The following is a 21,521-nucleotide window of genomic DNA, read 5'->3' on the forward strand; positions in this document are numbered from 1 at the left end:
GGAAGGGAAGATATGCAGCAAAAAAGATGTTTTTTTTTTTCTAGACATGACACTTTTGCTGCATCCATAACGAACTCATTACAGCTGTGGTAACCTACACAACACCTGACTTGTACACATTTCATAGATCCATAGTGTACATACATGGATTATTGGCAGTAGACGGTTGGGCAAGGGGTGCATTATCCTCAGTGACACAGCCACTGATAAGATGCTCGTTCTCCAATGACTCCTCCCCACATCCCAAGCAATTCTAAGTAAAGAATGTGCATCACCTGCAAAAGGAAAACGTGAAAGGAGGAGGACCTGTTGAGAAAAGGGGTTTCAGTATGAAAGAGATGAAAATGAGATGGACCAATGGGCGTGTAATAACTAAAACTCATATGCATGTATGAAACCGACAAAGAAGAGTGAAAAAATAAACACACACACACAAAAACCTGAGGTTTACACACTTCTTACTTGGTGATTGTGTGTCTACCAGTGTAGGCTCATACATGGGGCCCACAAACATAAGACACAGGCAATCCCCATCCCAACACAAAGAAATAAGTCAACATAAACAAAATCTAGACAACCTCATCAAAGCGGCGGGTACCAGACAATCCTACCGACTTGGCTTTATCTGATTTATCTGTGACCCTGGTTGACCATCCAAGACTGAAGAAGAATCTCTGAAACAGACCTCGTGAACGTCTCTTGGAAAGTGGGTTGGGAATTAGATTCCGGCAGAAGCATTCAGTCCTGTGTGTTTTATATCCAACAACCCTAAATGAACTAAATCAACCACAGTGTGTATGTGTGTGTGTGTGTGTGTGTGTGTGTGTGTAGGCCAGAGGAAATAATACTGTAGGTATTATTTCTCAGGTGCCACACTACCTTATTATTATCACTATCATCATTATTATTATCATTATCATCATCATTATTATCATTATGAAACAGGGTTTCTTATTGTCCTGGAAGTCATTAAGTGGGCTAGCTGGCTTCTTGGTGAACTCTGGGCTCTAGCTGTCTCTACCTCTCTAGCTCTGGGATTACAACCACATGCCTTCATGCTTGACTTCTCTAATGTGGATTCTGGGCACATTCTAATTCTTCCTGCTGGCAAGGTGAGCACTTTACCAACTAGCCTATCTCCTCAGCCTTGGACCAGGATTATTTTTAAAATCTTAATTATTAAAATAATTATTCTTAAAATAACAAATTATTAAAAATAACTTGTCCCCACCATCTTCTAACATAGACATAAAGTACAGATAAGTCACTTTTAAGGAACTACAGCTTTAGAAGAGACCAAAATAATTTCCCATTCTCTCAAAGGATAGAAAAACACAACACAGCCTTGGTATCTAAGTCTAATTGTGGGATTGCATGGGGTCAACAGCCTTGGAGACACTTGTCTACCACACTCTTATGATGTGGGGGAGGGAGCCAGCAGGGGCAAAGGCAACATCCAGACACTCAGATGCTCTTAGCGCTCCAGCTCACCTTGCTGAAAGACATCAGCTTGTGCTACATAACCAGCCACACCAGGATCGCTGCCTGAAGTAAGGAGGCTCTGAGGACCCTTAACACAGAAATGTCAAGTATCTTTTAACACACGGATCAGCACCATGATTAAATTGTTTTGCATGAGGATTGGCTGAGGATGCATTTAAAGATGAGGAAATGTGTGGCGGAAAGAGAAGTTAATAGAGGAGGAGAATCACCGCCACTCCCATCTTCTAACACAGAGGCAAAGTACAAATAAGTCACTTGCAAGGAACCATAGCTTCAGAAGAGACCAAAATGACTTCCCACTGTCTCAAAGGAGAGGAAAACACAGCGCAGCTCTTGCTGAAACACACTCCCTTTCTTCTGAAGCCTCCTCCGTCCCAGGCTTTTATCTTCCTGTGATTTCATTCCTCATGCTTCGGGCTAACATGACTGAGGTGCATCGTTCCTTTTGTTAATGGAGAAGAAAAGATCCTCATTCAAAACATCAAGTGGCTTTAAAAATAAAGCAACTTTGTAAAGCGTCTCCGTCCATGAAAAAGAACAATCAAAATGTATTTTCCAGGTCCCCTGTAAGTACTAAACCCTGTGCCCTTCACATGTCAAAAACCTCTCCAAGGGCCGGCGAATGCCAGCCATCAGCATGGCAGCCACCCAGTGCCTCTCAGGCTAATTTTACTCACTGGCTGAAAAAGACTCTTCATTCCTCTTAAGATGTTTGCTAAAGGTTAGGCTGTGGTTTTACAACTTCATTGTAGGATTATGTCATATCACAAACCAGAAAGGGTATACATTGTATTTAATGCATATAAATACAAATATTAGTGTCTCTGAGTGAAAATATCTCCATGACTATATCCACAGGGCCAGAAAAATCTCAAGAATATAGGTATATGTGGATGCAGGGTGTGGAAAAATTGGAGGGGTTGGATGTGCTATAAACTCATGCTCTTTTGGGGGTGGGCCTCATGTACTCTTTCATGTTGCCTTCATTAGTTTTATGCAGCAACATGAATGGTGATGCTATTCAGTTTCACATGCTCTTAAGCTGAAGCTCTTTGGCTATCAGCCAAGAACTATGTTCTTATAAGAGCTATTACATAACCTACTAGAATATTCTAGTAAGATAAATATTCTCATTTTGTTATTTCCTACCTTCATTAGTTTTACCCATCTTAAGTGTCTCCAATTTGTTCCTGGCATAGTCACAAATATTCAGATTCTGGAAGCAACTAGGTTTTCCACAAATCAAAAGATCAGAAAAGAAAAAAGCGATTACTTTTTAACTTTTGCTTTCAGACCTTTTTTGAGTATTTAAAGAACAGCTATTTGACATAGTCACAAACAAGATACTGTTTTAATCAGGAAATCTACTAAAATAATTCAGAACACATTATCTCAATCAGCTTACAGTAATTGTGTGAAAATATGTGTATGTATCTGAATCAGCTTTGGCCTAGACAATAGGAGGAGGCAACAAGCAAACTCACAGCCTATATCATCCAGCCTAGGACCATCCAGCCTATATCATTATTTCACTCAAAGCAGAGCAGGCAGCAACCACATTACTGTGGTCAGAACATGCTCCTTATACGTTTAAATGAAGAAAATTACAAAGATTTGTGAACTAATACTCCTGCTCACCATCTGACTGTTTAAAAATAATAAAACTGGACTATGGTACATTCCCTACTATTTATTTGATAAAATGAGAGTCTAAAAAGGTTAATGAAATTCTATTCATTGCTCTGTGCTTTGGAATAATTTGTAGTCTGATTTCTTTGCCTAATTTCTTGCTATTTATACTCGCTTTGGATACATATTAACAGCTAAATTCTATCACCTGATAGAATCTTCCCCATGAGGAAGAATGTGCAGAAATCTAGGAGGGGGAATTATTACACAGTCTCTGTTCACATAATGGCTGACTTAGCGAGTTTTCTTAGCCCATCCCTTGGAGGTCACATACCCTCCTCAGAAATCCCTGGTGCTTACAGGGCATCAAGGCATAGTCATCTCTCTGTGAAGAAGAAAGAACTCCCAGATACGCAAACCCGGTATACCTTGACTGATTTCTCCAGTTTGACTTCAGCTATCAGTTTATAGGCGGAATCCTTTGCTAAGTCTCTGAGGGTGAAAGAATCGACACTGCAGCCAACCACAGTGAATCCCGAAGGCTCAGGAGTCAGCATTCTTTCTGGCAACAGAACGAATAACTCCAGGCCATGTTCTGTCTCTGGGAGACATTGCCATTTCTTTGGCCATTTCTTTCTTGACTCCTGAAGATGCCTTGTCTGTTCTACCAGACCCACGGGGGAACAAGTCAAGTCCTTGTGCCCAAGGGCCAAGGACTGATAATCACAGCTAGTTGCTTTCCTTGTCTGAACCTTTGGTTCATAGTGTAGACACAAAATACTTACTTCCTTTAACCTCTCAGGTTTATAGCCATTACTGCTCCTGGCACATTACGTCTCCATTCCTTCCATCTACAAATATTTACTGAACATTACAGCATGCCCAGAAGCTAGACAACAGTGAGTTAAACAGACAAAAAAAAAAAAAAATGTACTCTTGGTTTTTTGTTTTTGTTTTTCTAAACCTGTGTTTTTTATGGGGCTAACATCCTAGAGGGAAACACAGCCTGAACAACTACAAACAAGTAAACAAAGCAGATGTTTTCAGGAAGCACTATTTTTTAAAGGTTGAAAAAGAAATGTGATAGCATTAAGAGATGCTCTTTGAATATGGAGGTCAGCTGTGAAAGGCCCCAGGCAGAGTTTTCCAGACAGAGACAACAGCAAAGGCAAAAGCAGAGAGGAGACCAGTGTGTTCCAGAGCTGGGAGGGAGGGCTGAGCGGGGTGGGACATTGGAGGGTGTATAAGGATGAGGAGTTGGAGAATTAGGTAGATCATGAAGGCTCAGTGGATCATGGAATGTATTTGAATTACACCCAGAAGCACCGGATTTGGGGATGGTAGGAGCCTGCTCGGAAGCACAGTTTTACAAGGTCATTGTGATCTCAAGATGGAGTCCACAATAAGCCTAAGGGAGTAGTGTGGGTGTCAGCAAGGACACTACTGCAGCCACCCATGAAGAGAGGATGATGTATTGAATGACAGTGAGCTCCAGCAGAAATGGAGAACAAACGTTAGATTTTGGAGCTAAGCCAACAAGATTTGTTGGTAAATAGATATTGTGCAAAGCCTGTAAAACAAATTAATAAATCGTGTGGAGCTGAGTTAAACAGCATGATAGCCCAGCCTGTCTTCCCGCCAACTGCACGAGATCTCAGCACAAATAATGTAAGCATCTGTAGTGGTCTCATTGTGTCCCAGCTGGGACAAACCAGATGTGCATTCCTCCTGTACAGATGACCTTTATCAGAGGTTGTAAATAATACAATACAAACAAACGAAGAAGACAATAAATTTTATATATATATATGCGCATCACTCTAGGGCCTCTGTCTCGGGAATGTCCTGGCTTGACAGGAGTATCCTGCTAAAGAAGGCCATGGCCTGCAGATGGGCTATGAGAAGGGGTTGGTCCATCTGTTGACGATCCTCTGACAACACGTGGATGAAAGCGATGACTGTCGTGAAAGCACTGCGCACATCTTTGCCTTGCCTTTACGGTGATGCCAAGCACAGTGCTGAAGACTGTACATATCTTCATCGTTCATTCCTCATGTGACTATGGAGTAGATAGGTAACCTTGCTCTAGCTTAAGCATTAAGGAAGTAACACCCAGAACACAAAGGAAGGAAAAGACCTGGTGTGGGACCGAGAGAGCTCTGGTGCTGAGTCTCAGTCCGGGTATGGGCTCCTTTTTTATTTTAAATTTATTTTAATTTAAGTTAACTTATCCACTTTACATCCTGACTGTAGCCCCCTCTCTTGTCTCTTCCTGGTCCCTCCCTCCCTCTTCCCCCCTCCCCCTCCCCTAGTCCGCACAAAGGGGGTACCCTCTGCCCCTACTGACTGACCCCAGCCTATCAAGTCTCATCAGGACTACCTGCATCCTCTTTCTCTGGGCAAGGCCACACCACCAGGAGGAAGTAATCAAAGAGCAGGCAACAGAGTCCTTGTCAGAGGCAGCCCCTTCTTTCCACATGGAGACTGAGCTGCCTATTGGCTACATCTAAGCAGAGGGCTTAGGTTCTCTCTATGCATGGTCCTTGGTGCATCAGTCTCTGCCTGCCCCTCCCTGGGCACAGATCTGTTGGCTCTGTTGGTCCCCTTGTGGAGCTCCTGTCCCCTCCAGTCCTTCTATCTCCCCGTCCCCCCTCTCTTCCATAAGCCTCCCTGTCCAGGTACAGTCTCCTTTAGAAAGACAGAATTAGTAGCTTATGAGTGTGACTCAGACAGCACTCCACGAGCTGCCTTCAGGTGGTTCTGACGGACCATTCCTCCCTTCCCACCTCTCTTCAGCACCTGCCCCCCACCCTCACCTCCCACCAGTGAACCCAATGAGCTCATGCTCTGGCTGTTCCATCAAACTGATTGCTAAAGTGATTCTGACAGTGCTGACCAAGCGTGTTAGCTGCCGGCTATGGGGAGCCGGCTCTCGGGGCCTCCTCTCCTCAGACTGCATCGATCCCACTATTGTGTCTGGGTAATAGATCTATACCACAGGCTTTGCTAGGGAGTATGTCAGCTTTGTGTGCCTTACAATTTCTGGCTTGTAATATCTCTCAGACAGCTACCTCTATTCAGATACCCTGCAGGCAATCTTACTGCTCCCTGCTGCACAGCACGCCTGCTTAATTCAAAAGGTCCTTAGTGTTCATTGCACTGCACCTGGAAATGCTGAAGCCAGCCTTGCCTCTGAGGCCTATTTTCTCTATTTACAAATACCAGAAATGCCATTAGTGACTAAACAAAAACCCTTACGAGTTTTCCAAAACAAAATTAATTTCCAGCTTTGCCTCTGTTTGGTTCTAATCTCAAAAATAAGGAGCTTGAGGGACAAGCTTTTGTATCTATTTGCTGGCTGTTGGCTCATTTGGGACTTCCATTTGTACCTCGTGGCAAATAAATTCCTCAACGGTTGTTTAGAAATTCTAAAGAGGATTCCATAGGTTCAGATAACTAATGTGTGGCTATTTCCTCCTCATAGCAAATGAAAAGGAAAGGAAGAAAGGCTTCAGGAACTACATAATATACTCACTGGGGGCTTGGAGAGAGAGCCCAGAACTACCTGTAACTCCAGCTACAGAGGAGCCAGTATCCTCTTCTGGACTCTCCTGGCATATGTAATCACAGGTATACACACACACACACACACACACACACACACACACACACACGTTTCCTTCTCCACAAACTAGGACCTGTACTTTTGACCACCTCAGGGTTAAGGGTCAGCACTAAATGAGTTCATTCCTGTACTTTTGCAATGAAGTTTGAGGAGCACAAAGGTGAGTTAGGCTACCATTGTCATCATCAGTGTCATTAGCATCATCAGTGTGACTCTACTCTCCCGCATGGTACCAGTGAACCTCCTCTCCATTCTGTTTAAAAGAGGAAACAGGAACAGAAGAGCAAGGCCATGGAAAGCAAACTTCTTCAGTCCTCCTTCCAACTGTCTACCCCTGATACCTAGAGACCTGTCTGTAGCTGCTCCAGCCACATCCTCCTTCCTTGTTCTCTTGAGAACATGAAACACGCATTGCTTATGCTCCATCAAAGCTGGGATCCTGTATCAGCCCTAACTGCCATCTGGAATCGTCTTCCCCCAACTACCTGATCACCCTTCTCAACTGAGTCCCCAGCCTCAGAGGCCCTGAGAAAGTCAACAAAGCCTTTTCTTGGCCTTACCATTGCTTCCTCGTTTCTTTGCTCCTGTTCTATGGCGTCTCAGAGAAGTCTCTGGAAGAGTAGTCTATCCCCAGCAATGCTTTTATGCTCTGTGGCAATCTGCTTTCTGCCTGATACAGCCCTTCATGTCCTGTCAGTATCCGCCCTGCCTTATCCAGACCCAGTGAGCTTTCCTGGGTCCATTGTTTTACATTTCTCCCAAACTCTATCTGTGAGATCAGTAACCATCCGTCATCTGTTTCCTTTATCCCCAGCATCCAGTACAACACTCCGCACACTGTAATCATTCGGAATAAGTCCTCCAAATGAACGCATGAATGACCTTCTTAGAATCATATAATTTAGTCAGTCTCATAATTTCAGCCGCATGCCAAGTACAATGGAGATTAACATGATTAACCTAGACCCTCTCCCTCCAGAATTACATCACCAAGGGGAGGGACAGTGGAACAGAGAACTGATGCCTAGACACGTAGATTGATAGAGGAAGGAAAGCGGAGAAGGAGGGTAAAGGCAGGTAAAATGGATTAGTGTCACTCAGTCATATAGGCAGGGAGTGCACATTTAAATGCCAATAAAAGAGAAATATGTGTGGGCTTTTCCACAAAAACCATTTTAATCAAGTTCTAAAAGAAGCAGAATGTCAGAGACAAGTCAAATTAATCACAATTTCGTTCTGAGGAAACTAAGGTTGTACAGTCCTCTGACTCCCCTGTTGTTTTTACAGGGGCTCTACTGGGCGCAGGGCACACGGACTGCCACTGACAGGACAAACAGTCCCATCAAACCAGAAGCAAAGATGTAGAAACCTCGCATCAGAAAATGTTAACCTCTTAGTTTCTTTTGTCTTTGGGGAAGAAAAAAAAGATAGTTGAGTGTAATAGTTTTTCATTTCTCGTTACCTCCAGTTCTAATTATCCAAGGGAAACTGCATTGCTCCTATACACAGAACCTGCGGGGCAGTCTCCCAGGTAATGGGTAGAGGATACCTCCTGTCCAGTGGTAAAGGGTAGTAGAAAATGACAGCAACCAAACAGTGGGGACAAAAGGTAACACAAACCTTTCAGCAATGGAGCATTGAGTTTTTCCTCCAGGCTTCAAGCCTCAAGCAGCTGAGGTTCTGGTTGAGAGAGATGGAAATAAAGAAGGGGAAAAGGAGCACATTATGACTGAGACTGTGTGGCCAATTGCGGAGAAAAAGTATCTAGAAGCTTTCAGTCTTTTTCTGTTTGCTGAATCCCTACCCACGTGTTTATTTTCAAGTTACTTTTTTTTTTTCTGGTCGGTTATTATTTTATCTTTGATACAAAGTGCTACAAGTTAACTGTTGTATGGGGGGGGGATACTCAGCAGAGCTGTGGCTTACTTTGGGGACGTATGGAATAAGGAACAATGGATACAACATCCTCCTTATTTGGAGAAGAAAGTGGGAACATTCTTGTTGTGAAATGGGGACACTGTCAAGTCAGGAGGGAAGACAGGATAGCTTTGTAGAGAAATTCAAGTGTGAAGGGGAGCAAATACAGTAGCTGTAGAACCCAAGGGGTTGCCAATGCATGGCCTCCCCATTTAAAGTGTATCCCTCGCTGCCTATTCCACACAAAAACCTTTCCCTCTGCCCTCTGGTTGAATGTTCAGCATTTTCAGTAGAGGGCACCGGTGAGACACTACAGATGGAAGGTGTTAGCTCAGCTGACCCCTGACCTTCCTGTGGCTCCTCTGCTCCTGTAGCACTGGCAGCTCCCAGAGCCTGCAGGGCGCTGCCTGACCACAGCCAGTGGCGAAAACTCCCTCTTTTTTGTAACTAAAACAATGGGCAGTGGTGGCACATGCCTTTAAACCTAGGGAGGCAGAGGCAGAAGGATCTTTGAGAATTGGAGGCTAGCCTGGTCTACACAGTAAGTTCTAGGACAGCCAGAGCTACACAGAGAAATCCTGTCTTAAAAAAAAATAAAAATAAAAATAAAAAAAAAACACTGTTCAGTTCACATTTCTTGAGTGAACTATGGGCAGATTTCTAGAAAGCCCTGGCAGAATAGTACCGCCATTACTTTCCCTTATCCACTCCATGAGCTGGGGCTGTGCCTCTCCTTCAAGGTCTAGAACACATGGCTCTGTGACTTCTTTTCTGGACTTTTTCTCAGTCTTACGGGTAGTGGCTGTTACCATGCACTTCTACGGTCTTGATAGTTCACCTTGCTGATGCTCAATCCCCCATCATCCCAATCACCTGTTATAGTCATTAATTCTTTTCACATTTTTATTAAACTTTCTCCTTTCAGTTCACTCTAGGTCCCAGGAGCAAAAAGCACTCCCAGCACCCAGATCGTGTCTTCTAAATATCATTCTCAGCTAGAGTAAACCAGGTCACCTTTAAGAAATTCTCCATTCAAGAGCTAAGAAAGAAAGAACAAAAGATAGGTCTGGAGTATTTTATAGTACCAGAAAGTAAGGAAATGCTCAAATAGCAAAAGGATGGGCTATATCTGAAAGATAAATTTGGCTACAGTATTAGTAGGAAAAGAAATAATTAGGTAAGATCTCCTACATGGATCTTAGTGTTGCCCTTACCCATCAGGGGAGGCTAGGATTAGGGACCTGCTTCCAAGGTAATACAGAGGAAGAAAAGATGACCATGTGGAGAAACAAAAAAACAAACAAACAAACAAAAACAAGCGATAGCATCTTGAATGACATCCTGTGACTTCCTGATGATGTAAGAATAGTGTACTGACTCTGAAGTCCAAGTCTGACAAAACATTAAGGATATAGATTGGGGACCACCTATTCTATGGGATTCTGTTGTCCTCCTCTACACAAACAAGGAAAGACCAGGAAATCTGCAGACAGAAGAACATGGGGAGACATGAACAATAAATTACAGCATGGCACCAAAGAAATCTAAAGCGGAAAGAGGACAAAAATCTGTCGCTCTCACACACCTGCTATCTTTGACACATAGAAAGACAAGGAGACTGACAGGGAGACCCCTGGGACTTGCTTAATATCAACATGTTAATGTCAGGACTGTTTCTCAGTCCTGCTGAACTCATCGGGTATTTAAGAGGTTCAGGATAGAGGATTCTGCGAGTACACACGTGAGAAATCTTTGAAGCATCTTTGCAACTTTCCTTTATATGACTAAAAATAACTGTGATGGTTTCTGCCTTCTGATTGGACCTTAACTGCTACAAAATGTCAGCCTAATCATTCAAGAGATCACGGTATGGATCCAACACAGCACAGCATTTAAACACAGCAATGGCCAGAGTGAAGGGAAAATGGGAAACTTTGGAATTTGTTTTTAACTCTGGGAAACTAGTGCACACATTCTGTTTCCAGAATTATCTGTCTAAAGACTAAACAAAAAAAGATTCCTGAGATGAAACCCAGGTAGCAGATTTGGCCTCATGTGCAGCTCAGGTTATTTTAAATATTTATTTTTAATTTTGAGCACATGCATTCATGCATATCTGGGTTTGTGCACTTGGGGGCAGGTGTCCATAGAAGCCACAAGAGGGCATCAGATCCCCTGGAGCTGTCTTTACAGGTAGTTGTGAGATGGCTCTGGGAACCAAATTCCCACCCTCTGTCAGGGCAAGTTTAAAAAGTATTAGGAATGTTATTCTTGGAGCATTGTTTTTGTTTCTTTGTTTGTTTGTTTGTTGTTGGCTTTTTTGCATTCTGTCTTTTATTTGCTAGTCTCAGCTATTTAGCCTCACTTTAAAATTAAACCATCCTTTTTTAAAATTTTTATTTTTATATTAATTAGTTTATTCACTTTCTATCTCAGTTGTAGCCCCCTTCCTCATTCCCTCCCAATCCCAGCCTCCCTCCCTCATCTCCTCCCATGCTCCTCTCCAAGACCACTGATAGGGGAGGTCCTTCTCCCCCTTTACCCAAACTTTGTGCAGAGTTCAGGGAATCTAATGAAAGAAGGTCGGGGGGATAATAAGACCTGGAAGGGACAAGAACTCCATGTGGAGAGCAACAGAACCAAAAAAATCTGGGCACAGAAATCTTTTCTGAGACTGATACTCCAACCAAGGACCATGCATGGAGATAACCTAGAATCCCTGCACGGATGTAGCCCATGGCAGCTCAGTATACAAGTGGGTACCCTAGAAAGGGGAACAAGGACTATCTCTGACATGAACTCACTGGCTGGTTCTTTGATCATTTCCCCCTGAGGAGGGAGCAGCCTTACCAGGCCACAGAGGAGGACAATGGGCTTCAGATACCTGCTCATGTTTACTTACAGTTTTATTTTTTACAAAGCCCAAACATGACCTATAGAGAATAAGCTTAAAAAAAAAATGCTTAACTATCGTATTCTATTGTTGTTAGAACGTCTGATGTCAGAATTTTGGAATCTTCATTGAAGAATTTTGGATTTTTCTTTGAAGTCAGAAAACTCTAACACAGATAGTAGTGGTTTACTTTCTCAAGAGCCCAGATCAGCTCTAAAGAGTCTAACATCCTTGTAGGCTCTTGCTTTGTACACAAATGCCCTTTAGTCTGAGCCCTTAGCTTGAGGTAGTTTGCAATTTTTAGGACACAAAGTATGAATACAGCTGAAATCATTCCACAGCCTCTGCCCTGAAATGAGTAAGAAACCTATTTTTGAAATAAAGAACACATTCATTCTTTACAATAATATTTTTTTTTCAAAATGTGTAGGTTCAACTGGCTTTAAAGTTGGAAAAGTTAATGAAAGCAGTATCATATTTGAGGTCAGTGAGCCAGGAAAATGGACACAAGACACAGACAAATTCTTCCTCAATAGCATGTGAACAGAATGCCCGCCCCCTCTCCCTGCTCTCCAAGAAAAGGGAAACAAAACTCTGAGACAGTTACCCACTGGAATAGAGGCACCTATCAGGAGCAGACACACAAACATTCACATATGGCCTCGCACTCTCATTCTCACAAACACACTCATACACATTCACATAAAGCCTCACACTCCCCCCACACACACACAAACACACACACACACACATCCCACACACCCAATCAAATTTACAACAAAGAGGCATTTCACACTGAGTGTTCTGTACACAGATAGCACAAAGGCTTCCCTTAGAGATGTGGTTCAGGGTCAGCCAGGAGAGCCTAAGCCTAAAAGCCTTCTTAGCAAAATAAAAAAGAATCTTCCCAACTCCAAAGAAAGTCTCAGAAGCCAGCTTATCTGGGGAAGTTAGAATTCCTTCAGATGAGTTTCAAAAATATAGTTGGTAGCAATGAAGTTCCTTTGGGCTGTCAGGGGAACTGGCTCGATTTTGGAAAACAATTATTCCTCTTGTATGAGTTTAATGACTTATTTATTACAATATAGCATTGGATTTCCATTTCCTCTCATATTTTTAAGGTCATAAAGAAATTGTGCACAATTATGCATGCTGCAACGAGTTATCAGAACACTGAAATTTCAGCCGCAAAATTTACGCACGGAACTGTATTCTATGACATTCCATCATCCCAGCTTCATGATCCTGGAGATGGGGTCCTTGAGTGCAGCACTCTTAGAACCTAGAAATCATCATTTTAATTGTATCTCTGACATAATGAAGACAGTCATACAGTGTGTTGTGGTTCTATTAAACAAGCATCAAAATGTCCACAGAGTTTTGCTTACAGCAGATCCATCTTTTCCAAAGTCATCTAGAAGGTGCTCATTGTTTTCTCATCTCAGAATTCAGAAGCAAATGGACATGTTCACACCATTCCATTTGATTTCTGAATTAAATTCAACATGTGGCACATTTTAATCACCAAGAAAGTAGCTTGCCTAAATCAGCTTAAAAACAGAAGTTAGACCACCAGAGCTATACTACCACATGGCTTTCCTTCAGCGAGGACACTAAACTCAGGCTCCTACTTTGATCCTGACGGAGGTGTGAGCTGCAGATTTCCCAACTCTCCTTCAGAGAACTTCTATCTCTACTCTCTTAACAGCAGTGCTCTCTGTGATACACACACACATTTCAGAGAAACTGTATGAATGAGTTAGATTTGCAATCCACACCACCCTCTGCTTGGGATGAAGACGGGAACTTTGGCTCAGAGTAATCCACAGACAAGGGGTCCATACAACAACACTCAGAGACAGACAAGAGCAGGTGGGAACTTACCACTGGAGCAGTTGGTCCCACCCCAGCCAGGCTCACACTGACAGGTGTTTGGAGCAATGCAGCGGCCATGGACACATTTATCAGCACAGTGAGCTGTCAGAGAGAAAAATCAATCAAACCAAGAAGGTTGGCAGAAGAAAAAAAAAAAAGAAAAAAGAAAAAAAACAACAACAACACAGCTGTTGCACATCCTAGTATCACATTTCACTTAAAAACAGCATGCATGCTTCACAATGTTCTTCAATCCTTTCCTCTGCCCCTTTAGAGTCTACTGTATAACCAAACAATTCCCCCCTTTTATTTTGATATTTCCAAGTAAATTCCTCCATTCCAACTGTTAAATTCTACTTCATACTAGATTAGGGAAGCAGTGTCAAGGAAAATTGGCTAATCCACACTTTAAAAATGGTTTCAGTGGGTCCCAAATATATCCTCTTCCTGCTGGCAAGAGCATATGCGGAGAAACAAATCACAAAGCAAGATATGAGGACTCCACAGTGACAGCACAGACCAAGAGGTCATTTCCTGGATATGATCTATTCACCAGAAACAGTGGTACCTTTCTTTGTGAATTATGCTGTGCACATCATGACACAGCAGTCACAAACACATTGTGCAGGACCTCAGTCCCTCACACACGCGTTACATGTTCTCTGAAATACCTAGATATAGAAGTAATTTTGAGAGTTAATTGAAATAGCTCAGAGTTGCAACATTTTACTCAAGGATGAAGTAAAGTACCCTGAGCTCAGCTGCATTTTTTGACCTGTGCTTGTTATAAAAACTAAATACATTTTCTGACCAGCCTCATCAAATATCAGTACATAAGTAAACCACATCTCCAGTTGCACACACCAGTAGCATTTTTATGGTTGTTTTCAATATTTATCTTTTTGTGCTACGTATTTTTTTCATAAAAAATAGAACCATTTTAAAATTGCTTTACCACCCAATACAATGAGTAATGAATGGTTCATTAAATATTCCTTTATGTACTTTGTTCACAATTATTGGTATTACATGTACATATGTGTATATTTAAATATTGTGAGTAATTATGAATCTGCAAAAGATGACCATCATGCATATATAAGACTCACATTGATGGTCCCTTGGAAAGTCTTGACCTTAGATTTGAAGAGATGCACGGAAAGTTATTTAGGACAAAGAGAAAGCAAATGCCAGTGATCAAAACAAAAAAGAAAGGGAATTAGAGGTTTTGTTTGGTGTAGGATCAGAAACCACAGAACAGTGAGAGACCTTGAGCCAAGCTAAACTGTCAGCATCTCACTCTTAGAATCAGTTAGAAGCAATCCAAGGGAAGGCAAGAGCCTGTAGACAGGGACCACAAAAAACTTACTGCCGCCAGAATAAGTGAGTGGCTGGGATGCCAGGCCTGCTGGGCATGAGATTCTGAGCTTCAGTACAGTTTCCTGGCATCACAATTCCACAGAAGCACTTGGGACTCTTGTAATATTTGATTCAGAATAGTTACACATTTAGTTGTAATTCAAAGCAGAAACTGCCCATAGCTTATGAATATACCAGCCCCTCAATACATCACTTATGCTGTCAGTTGTCAAAAGGTACAGACCTCAGTCTCCTTCCATCTCTATGTGCATGTGTGGCCCCGCAAGCGGCATTCCTGTGTAAGGCCACACAGCTCTCTCCTGTTATCTGCTTACATTTAGATATGGGCACAACTGAAGCCAACAACGTGCCACACTCGAACACACAAGAGCCAGTTAAATGCAATGGGAGGTGGGGTGACAGTGCAGAGCAAGCTCTACAGCACACACTGTGTCACAGGGTAGCACGACCAGGGGACTCTCTCCTTGTGAGAGGGCTGGCACCCGTCACAGGCATGCCACTACCAGAAGGCTTTGTCTCACATGCCCCATGGACTGACGGCATTTAGGTTTGAAGCACATGTTTCCTCCTTCAAGGTATCAAAGCCATTTAAAATTATGTTTTTGTATCTTAAGGCATTTTACAAATTAGACACTATTTACCTTTAAGGAGAAAGAGGGCTTTATAGTTACAGAGGAAAAAGAAAGAAAAGGAGCTTGTGGTGGCAATTTTAAAATCTGGATTATTTTAAGACATTTCTCGAGCTAGCATTTTACCAAAGTCTGAAACAAAATGTGGATGGGTCATTGACAAAGTTGTTAATGACAAATTCATCTGAAACTAATTAGGAGTATTGTGTGGGCGGGGGATCTTAATTCAAATTCAGTCTAATGGAGTCACCTTTGAGTATTGCCTCGTGAAAGAATGATCCAAGTGATGGGAACAGCAGAAGACTGTAGAAGCCTCACACAGCACTCGGCTCTGTCATCCCAAGTCTGTCTCTGCTCTGTGCTCTTTCCCACCATCTCTGTCCTGATCCAGCAATAGCCTCACACAAGTGGCCACAGACGGTCAGGGGCAAAGGGAAGCAGTGGAGCTGCTGCAAAGCACCCTGTGACCTAGGAGGCCGCAGCCTACAGAGACGCTGAGTGTGACAGCTTGCTACACAGTGACAGCAACTCGCTCTGGTGATCGACTGAGTTAGATCCTAACCTGTCCAGTTTTCCCAGGCATGCCACCCACTCAGGTGCTGGACATACAGGAATAACCCAACATGGGAAGCCAAGTAGGTTAAAGATGTGAATTAGCCATGTGTATGCTGCCAAAGGGTACCAGCTCATAAGAAAGGATGGGCATTCAGCTTAGCAAGTGTTCAACAACTTGGGTCCCAACCATAGGCAGAATAATCATAAGATATCACCCACAGGAAAAGAAAGACTTTTTATTACTTATCCATGTCCTTTCTTCTTATCTTTAAAGGGCCAGTTAAAAACTAGGATAACATGGAGCTAGTGAAATGGCTCAGACAGTAACGTGTAAACGTGAGGACTTGAGTTCAGTCTACAGAATTCAAGTTAGAAAATGATGAAGATGACAGCTAAGATGAAGAAGAAGAAAGAAGGAGGAAGAGGAAGACAGAAAAAGGAAGAAGAGGAAGAAGAAAAAGAAAGAAGAGGAAGAAAAAGGTGAGGGAGGAGAAAGAGAAGGAAGAAAAGGAAGAGGAGGAGGAGGAGGAGGAGGAGGAGGAGGAGGAGGAGGAGGAGGAGGAGGAGAAGAAGAAGAAGAAGAAGAAGAAGAAGAAGAAGAAGAAGAAGAAGAAGAAGAAGAAGAAGAAGAAGAACAACCAGGTGTGGTGACACCCATTTGTAACCCAGGGACTTGCTAGTCAGCTAGTTTAGCTGACTTAATGAGCTTCAGGCCAATAAAAACCCTGATGGCTCCTGAGAAGTGACCCTTAAAGTTATTCTGTAGCCTCTGCGTTCACATGTATACACACACACACACACACACACACACACAGAGAGAGAGAGAGAGAGAGAGAGAGAGAGAGAGAGGAGAGAGAGAGAGAGAGAGAGAACACTAGCAGAAAATCTCTATCCTATATGATTTTTCTTTCATCCCTTTAAAGGGAAATCGTTAAATATGCCTTCTATGTCTTCAGTGGTTCTCTGAGGTCAGATAGAGGCTGAACCTTTAACCACAGTCTGTACCCAGCTGGGGGCCCATTAGGCTGCACAGCCCAGGCATATTTCCCTCATACAGATGAGACAAACAGGCCAAGTCTTTGAAGTAAGAGCTGTGGACAGCCTGTCTGTTGGTGGACAGGTGAAGACTGACATGATGACCCTGGAATCTTCTAATTAGGCTCCTGTTTCAGCCTCAGTTCCTAAATCCATTTAAATCCTATTCCTAATGCCATGGGCCTCACTCCTTTCACTTGTAAATGCTGAGGCTGATTAGCTGCAATCAAGCATTTTCTCTTCTGCCACATACATTTCTTTTGGATTGACTCTGAGGGATGGAGGAGAGGTGAAAGGAAAAGAAAGCAGGCCTCCATCTCCAAATATGTCTGTACAGGCAAACCATCCATTGTCCTAAAGGCAATGGTACAATTTGGAAATGGTTTGCCATCTCTGTGTTCCTTTCCTTTCCATAAACAAATACCGAGAGATGGCAAACCATTGAGAAGTTATTTTTCAGAGATACTTTGAGCAAAGAAGCCTTTCCAAATTGTTAGTCAGACCCATTTTGTTTCCATAATTCCCAAACATTACATGGTAATGGGTCTGACTAACTAGGAATTCTTAGTCTGTAGAGCAAGAGGCAACAAAGATAGAAGCAGGAGACTGTGGAGGGTATTGAATGATTCTATTCATATGAAATGTCCAAATAGGATGCTCTATACAAATACAAATATATATATATATATATATATATATATATATATATATATACTAATGGATTGGGTAAATGTGGGACAATACAGGTTTTTTGAGATGAAGAAAATATTTAAAATTTGGTCCTATGATGGGACATAACTCTGATAATAGCAAAACTAGACTGAATGTCATAATCTGACTATAAATTATGTAGTATGTGAACTAAATCTAGAAAGGCTATCATAAAAAGTACTGTGGAAATTGGGGGAAGATATTAATTAATTCCAGTTGAGGTGAGATCAAGGAAGATCTCTCTATCATCTGAGCTAATGAAATGGACACTTTTAGAACAATTACATACAAAAGTGGCCTGAAGTAGCTGCCTTTCACTTTGTCCTCCTAGTACCCCCATCCCACAGCCAAGTAACTTCCTTCTTGGGTTCAGGAACACGTACTCCATAGCCACCAGAAGACTTAATGCATAGTGGCCCTAGATGGATAACCATCATGGAGAAGGTAAGAGCACACTAGGCGCTTAGAATTCTGGATACAATAAATACAATGGAAAAACATCCATATCCAAAATTCCTTTCCGACCATTCTTACAGGGTCTTCTTCCCTCTTAAGGACAGATACAGAGTTATTGTCAGCAGTGTCTTTGATGAACATTGCCTCCTTCCTGTTTTATTAACAGAATCTCAGTCATGCCAGAGACATCCAAGTGACCAGCAATCAGCTATTTGTCTTGGTTTTCTTTCTAGAATGATGTGTCCATGTAGACAAAAAAGCAAACAGACTCAGTGGATAGTCTAGCTCCCTTTCTTCCTTATACCTTCAGTGACAAATAGCAGGATTTCCAGAATGCAGATGAGGTGAGGAAAAGAAGCAAGTGGACCATGGAACTCTTTACTCTGAAGTCTTCCTATAGATACATGAATGTCATCAGCTATAAGCAAGACACTTATAAACCCTAGTTTCTTGGGTCTCTGTTCTATGTTTTCTTCTCAACACAAGTCCAAACTAGTGCATTGACCCTTTGGGATATCTGCCAGGTGAGTGTTATAAAGTGTCTATATAAGCAGAATGAATTGAAGACACATTTCTGCTAGAATTCAGAATTTCTACTAGACTTGAAATAAATGGATCACATAAGCCTATGTAGGATGATCAAATGGTGTGAGGAAAGTTAAAAACACTGCCACAAGGTACATGCCCTGCCCTCTCACTGAGCTGTAACTTTAACTTAGAGTTAAACACAGTTAAATAATATGGGTGCTATCAGCCCTAAAAAAAACCCAAAACAGCAAAACTGTTATAGTTAGTAAACCAAAAGAGAAGATAGACTAGTGGATAGTATTTAACAGAAGAAGAAGAAGAAGAAGAAGAAGAAGAAGAAGAAGAAGAAGAAGAAGAAGAAGAAGAAGAAGAAGAAGAAGAAGAAGAAGAAGAAGAAGAAGAAACTGAAAATGGAGGGAGGCTAGAACACAGAAGGCAAACCTAATAACATCAGTAATTACATTAAGCTGTGTTTTTTTAAAGCAAGAAACATTATTGTGTTCATAAAAATTATTTGTTAAATATAATAACAAAACATGTTAAAATATAAAAAAGACATGCTGTTTAAGTTATGTTTATATTTCTGTGATAAAACACCATGACTAAAACCAACTTGGGAAGGAGAAGTTTTAGTTTAGCTTACAGCTCCCAGGTCACACCCATCTTTGAGATAAATCAAAGTGGGAACTTAGAGGCAAGAATTACAGCAGAAGCCATGGAGGAGTACTGCTTAATTGCTTGCTCTCCTACTTTTTTGTACAGCTCAGGACCAGTTGCCCACTTGGTGTACCACTCAGTGTGGCCTTGGCTCTGCCCTATCAATCATTAATCATGAAAGTGACCTACAGATTTGCCTATAGGCAATCTAATGGAGACATTTTCTTGATTTAGATTTTTGTTCCCAGATAACTCTATCTTTGTCAAGTTGACCAAGAACCAATCAGGCTGCTAACAGTGCTTTTTAAAAAAAAAAGAAAGAAAGAAACAAAACAAAACCTGCTGTAATTATACTAACATCAAAGATAATTTCAGAGGAAAGGCTATTTCAGAGGCAATGAAGGTCATGAAATGGTAATGTGTTCATCAAAGTAAGTCAGAACTTTCTCAAAGTGGTGATGGACATTTGGGTCGTTTCCAATTTTGAGCTACCACAAAGAAACCAGATTTGAACCCCTGTGTCGGAATGTCCAACAATTCTTTCATTGCATTCCAGACATACCTAAGGGAAGTGAAAGCCATACAAACACACGGACAGCCATTGTTCAAGCAGCTTCTTAACTGTCAGTAAGATGAAGCATATCTAAGTATCTATAAATATGTGAACGTGCAAGTAGATTGTGGTCTATACATATAAAAATATTACTTGGCAAGAAATAGAAACGCTTTACAAAAGCTTTTCAGTTTCATGAGGTCCTATTTATTGATTGTTGCTTTTAGAGCCTGTGCTGTTGATGTTCTGTTCAGGAAGTTGTCTCCTGTGCCAATGAGTTCAAGGCTCTTCCCTACTTTTTCTTCTAAGCGGTTTAGTTTAGTGTGTCTGGTTTTATGTTGAGGTCTTTGATCCACTTGGACTTTAGTTTTGTACAGGGTGATAAGTATGGATCTATTTGCATTTTTCTACATGTAGACATCCAGTTAGACCAGCACCATTTGTTGAAGATGCTGTCTTTTTTCCATCGAATGGTTTTGGCCTCTTTGTCAAAAATCAGGTGTTCATAAGTGTGTAGGGTCTTCTATTCAATTCCATTGATCCACCAGTCTGTTTCTATGCCAGTACCATGCAGTTTTTAGTATTGTTGCTCTATAGTACAGCTTGAGATTAGGGATGGAGATACCTCCTCAAGATCTTTTACTGTAGAGAATTGTTTTAGCAATTCTGGGTTTCTTGTTGTTCCATATGAAGGTGAGATTTCGGCCACTCCTGATAACACCTAATTGACTAGGATCAGAAGGAAGGAAAAGAAGACCTTCCCTATCAGTGGACTTGGGGAGGGGCATGCATGCAGAGGATGGAGGAAGGGAGGGATTGGGATGGGAGGAGGGAGGGAACCACAGGGGTAGACAAAGTGAATAAAGTGTAATTAATAAAAAAAATAAAAAATAAAAAATTTCAAAAAAAAGAAAAAAGAATGAATGATGTACATAACAAGATGGACAAATCTCAAATTTGTTATGCTTAATAGAAGAAATGAGACACCAGAGAGAACACCTTGCTGAAGAAAATGCACCCTAACCCGGAGCCACAGTCGCAGTGTGATGCTTGCCTGAGAAAGAGAGGAAAGAGAAGAGCGAATGGAGGAGGTCAGTGTGTAGGCTCAGTATTATGAATGGGGCAGGGGTTCATGATTTTGTACATACACCAATTCTTATTTGTATACTTAAATATGTGCAGATCATTTTGTGTAAATTGAGCTGTTTTTTTTAAAAAACTTGTGTAGAAAACTTTCCAAAGAGGATAAAATAGAATTTTATATACCAAGTGAATTGGGAGGAATAAAACATCTGAACAGTCACTAAAATACTGTACAACCTTGTGAGATTCTTCTGAATTTTTCTTTTTTTTCTGTGATGCCAAGGATTGAACTTGCAATCTTACACATGCCAAGCAAGCACTCTGACACTGAGCTACCTTTCCAGCCCTGTAATTTCAGTAAGAGTCTGTGGGCTCTGCAAATGCTTCTAAAGGCATTGCCTTTGAACCCTCCCAAGAATTGTATTTGGAGAAGCACCACAGTGCGATGCTCTCCTAAGCTTTTCCTCAGTGAAGCAAATAACTTAAGCGGGA

The 21,521-nt window shown here is 41.7% G+C and overlaps 1 protein-coding gene across 3 annotated transcripts in view; it reads right to left on the bottom strand.

The window, feature by feature from the left end:
• Megf10 (multiple EGF like domains 10) overlaps positions 1-21,521 on the bottom strand; it is a 155,040-nt gene that overhangs the window by 63,336 nt on the left and 70,183 nt on the right. For all 3 annotated transcript variants that reach the window (XM_021651567.2, XM_060377242.1, XM_060377243.1), the window contains exon 5: positions 13,452-13,544. In XM_021651567.2, coding sequence (XP_021507242.1) covers positions 13,452-13,544 — 93 coding nt within the window. The remainder of the gene's footprint in view (positions 1-13,451; positions 13,545-21,521) is intronic.

The sequence above is a fragment of the Meriones unguiculatus genome, chromosome 2 (genome assembly GCF_030254825.1).
Source record: "Meriones unguiculatus strain TT.TT164.6M chromosome 2, Bangor_MerUng_6.1, whole genome shotgun sequence".
Classification (NCBI taxonomy): Eukaryota; Metazoa; Chordata; class Mammalia; order Rodentia; family Muridae; genus Meriones; species Meriones unguiculatus.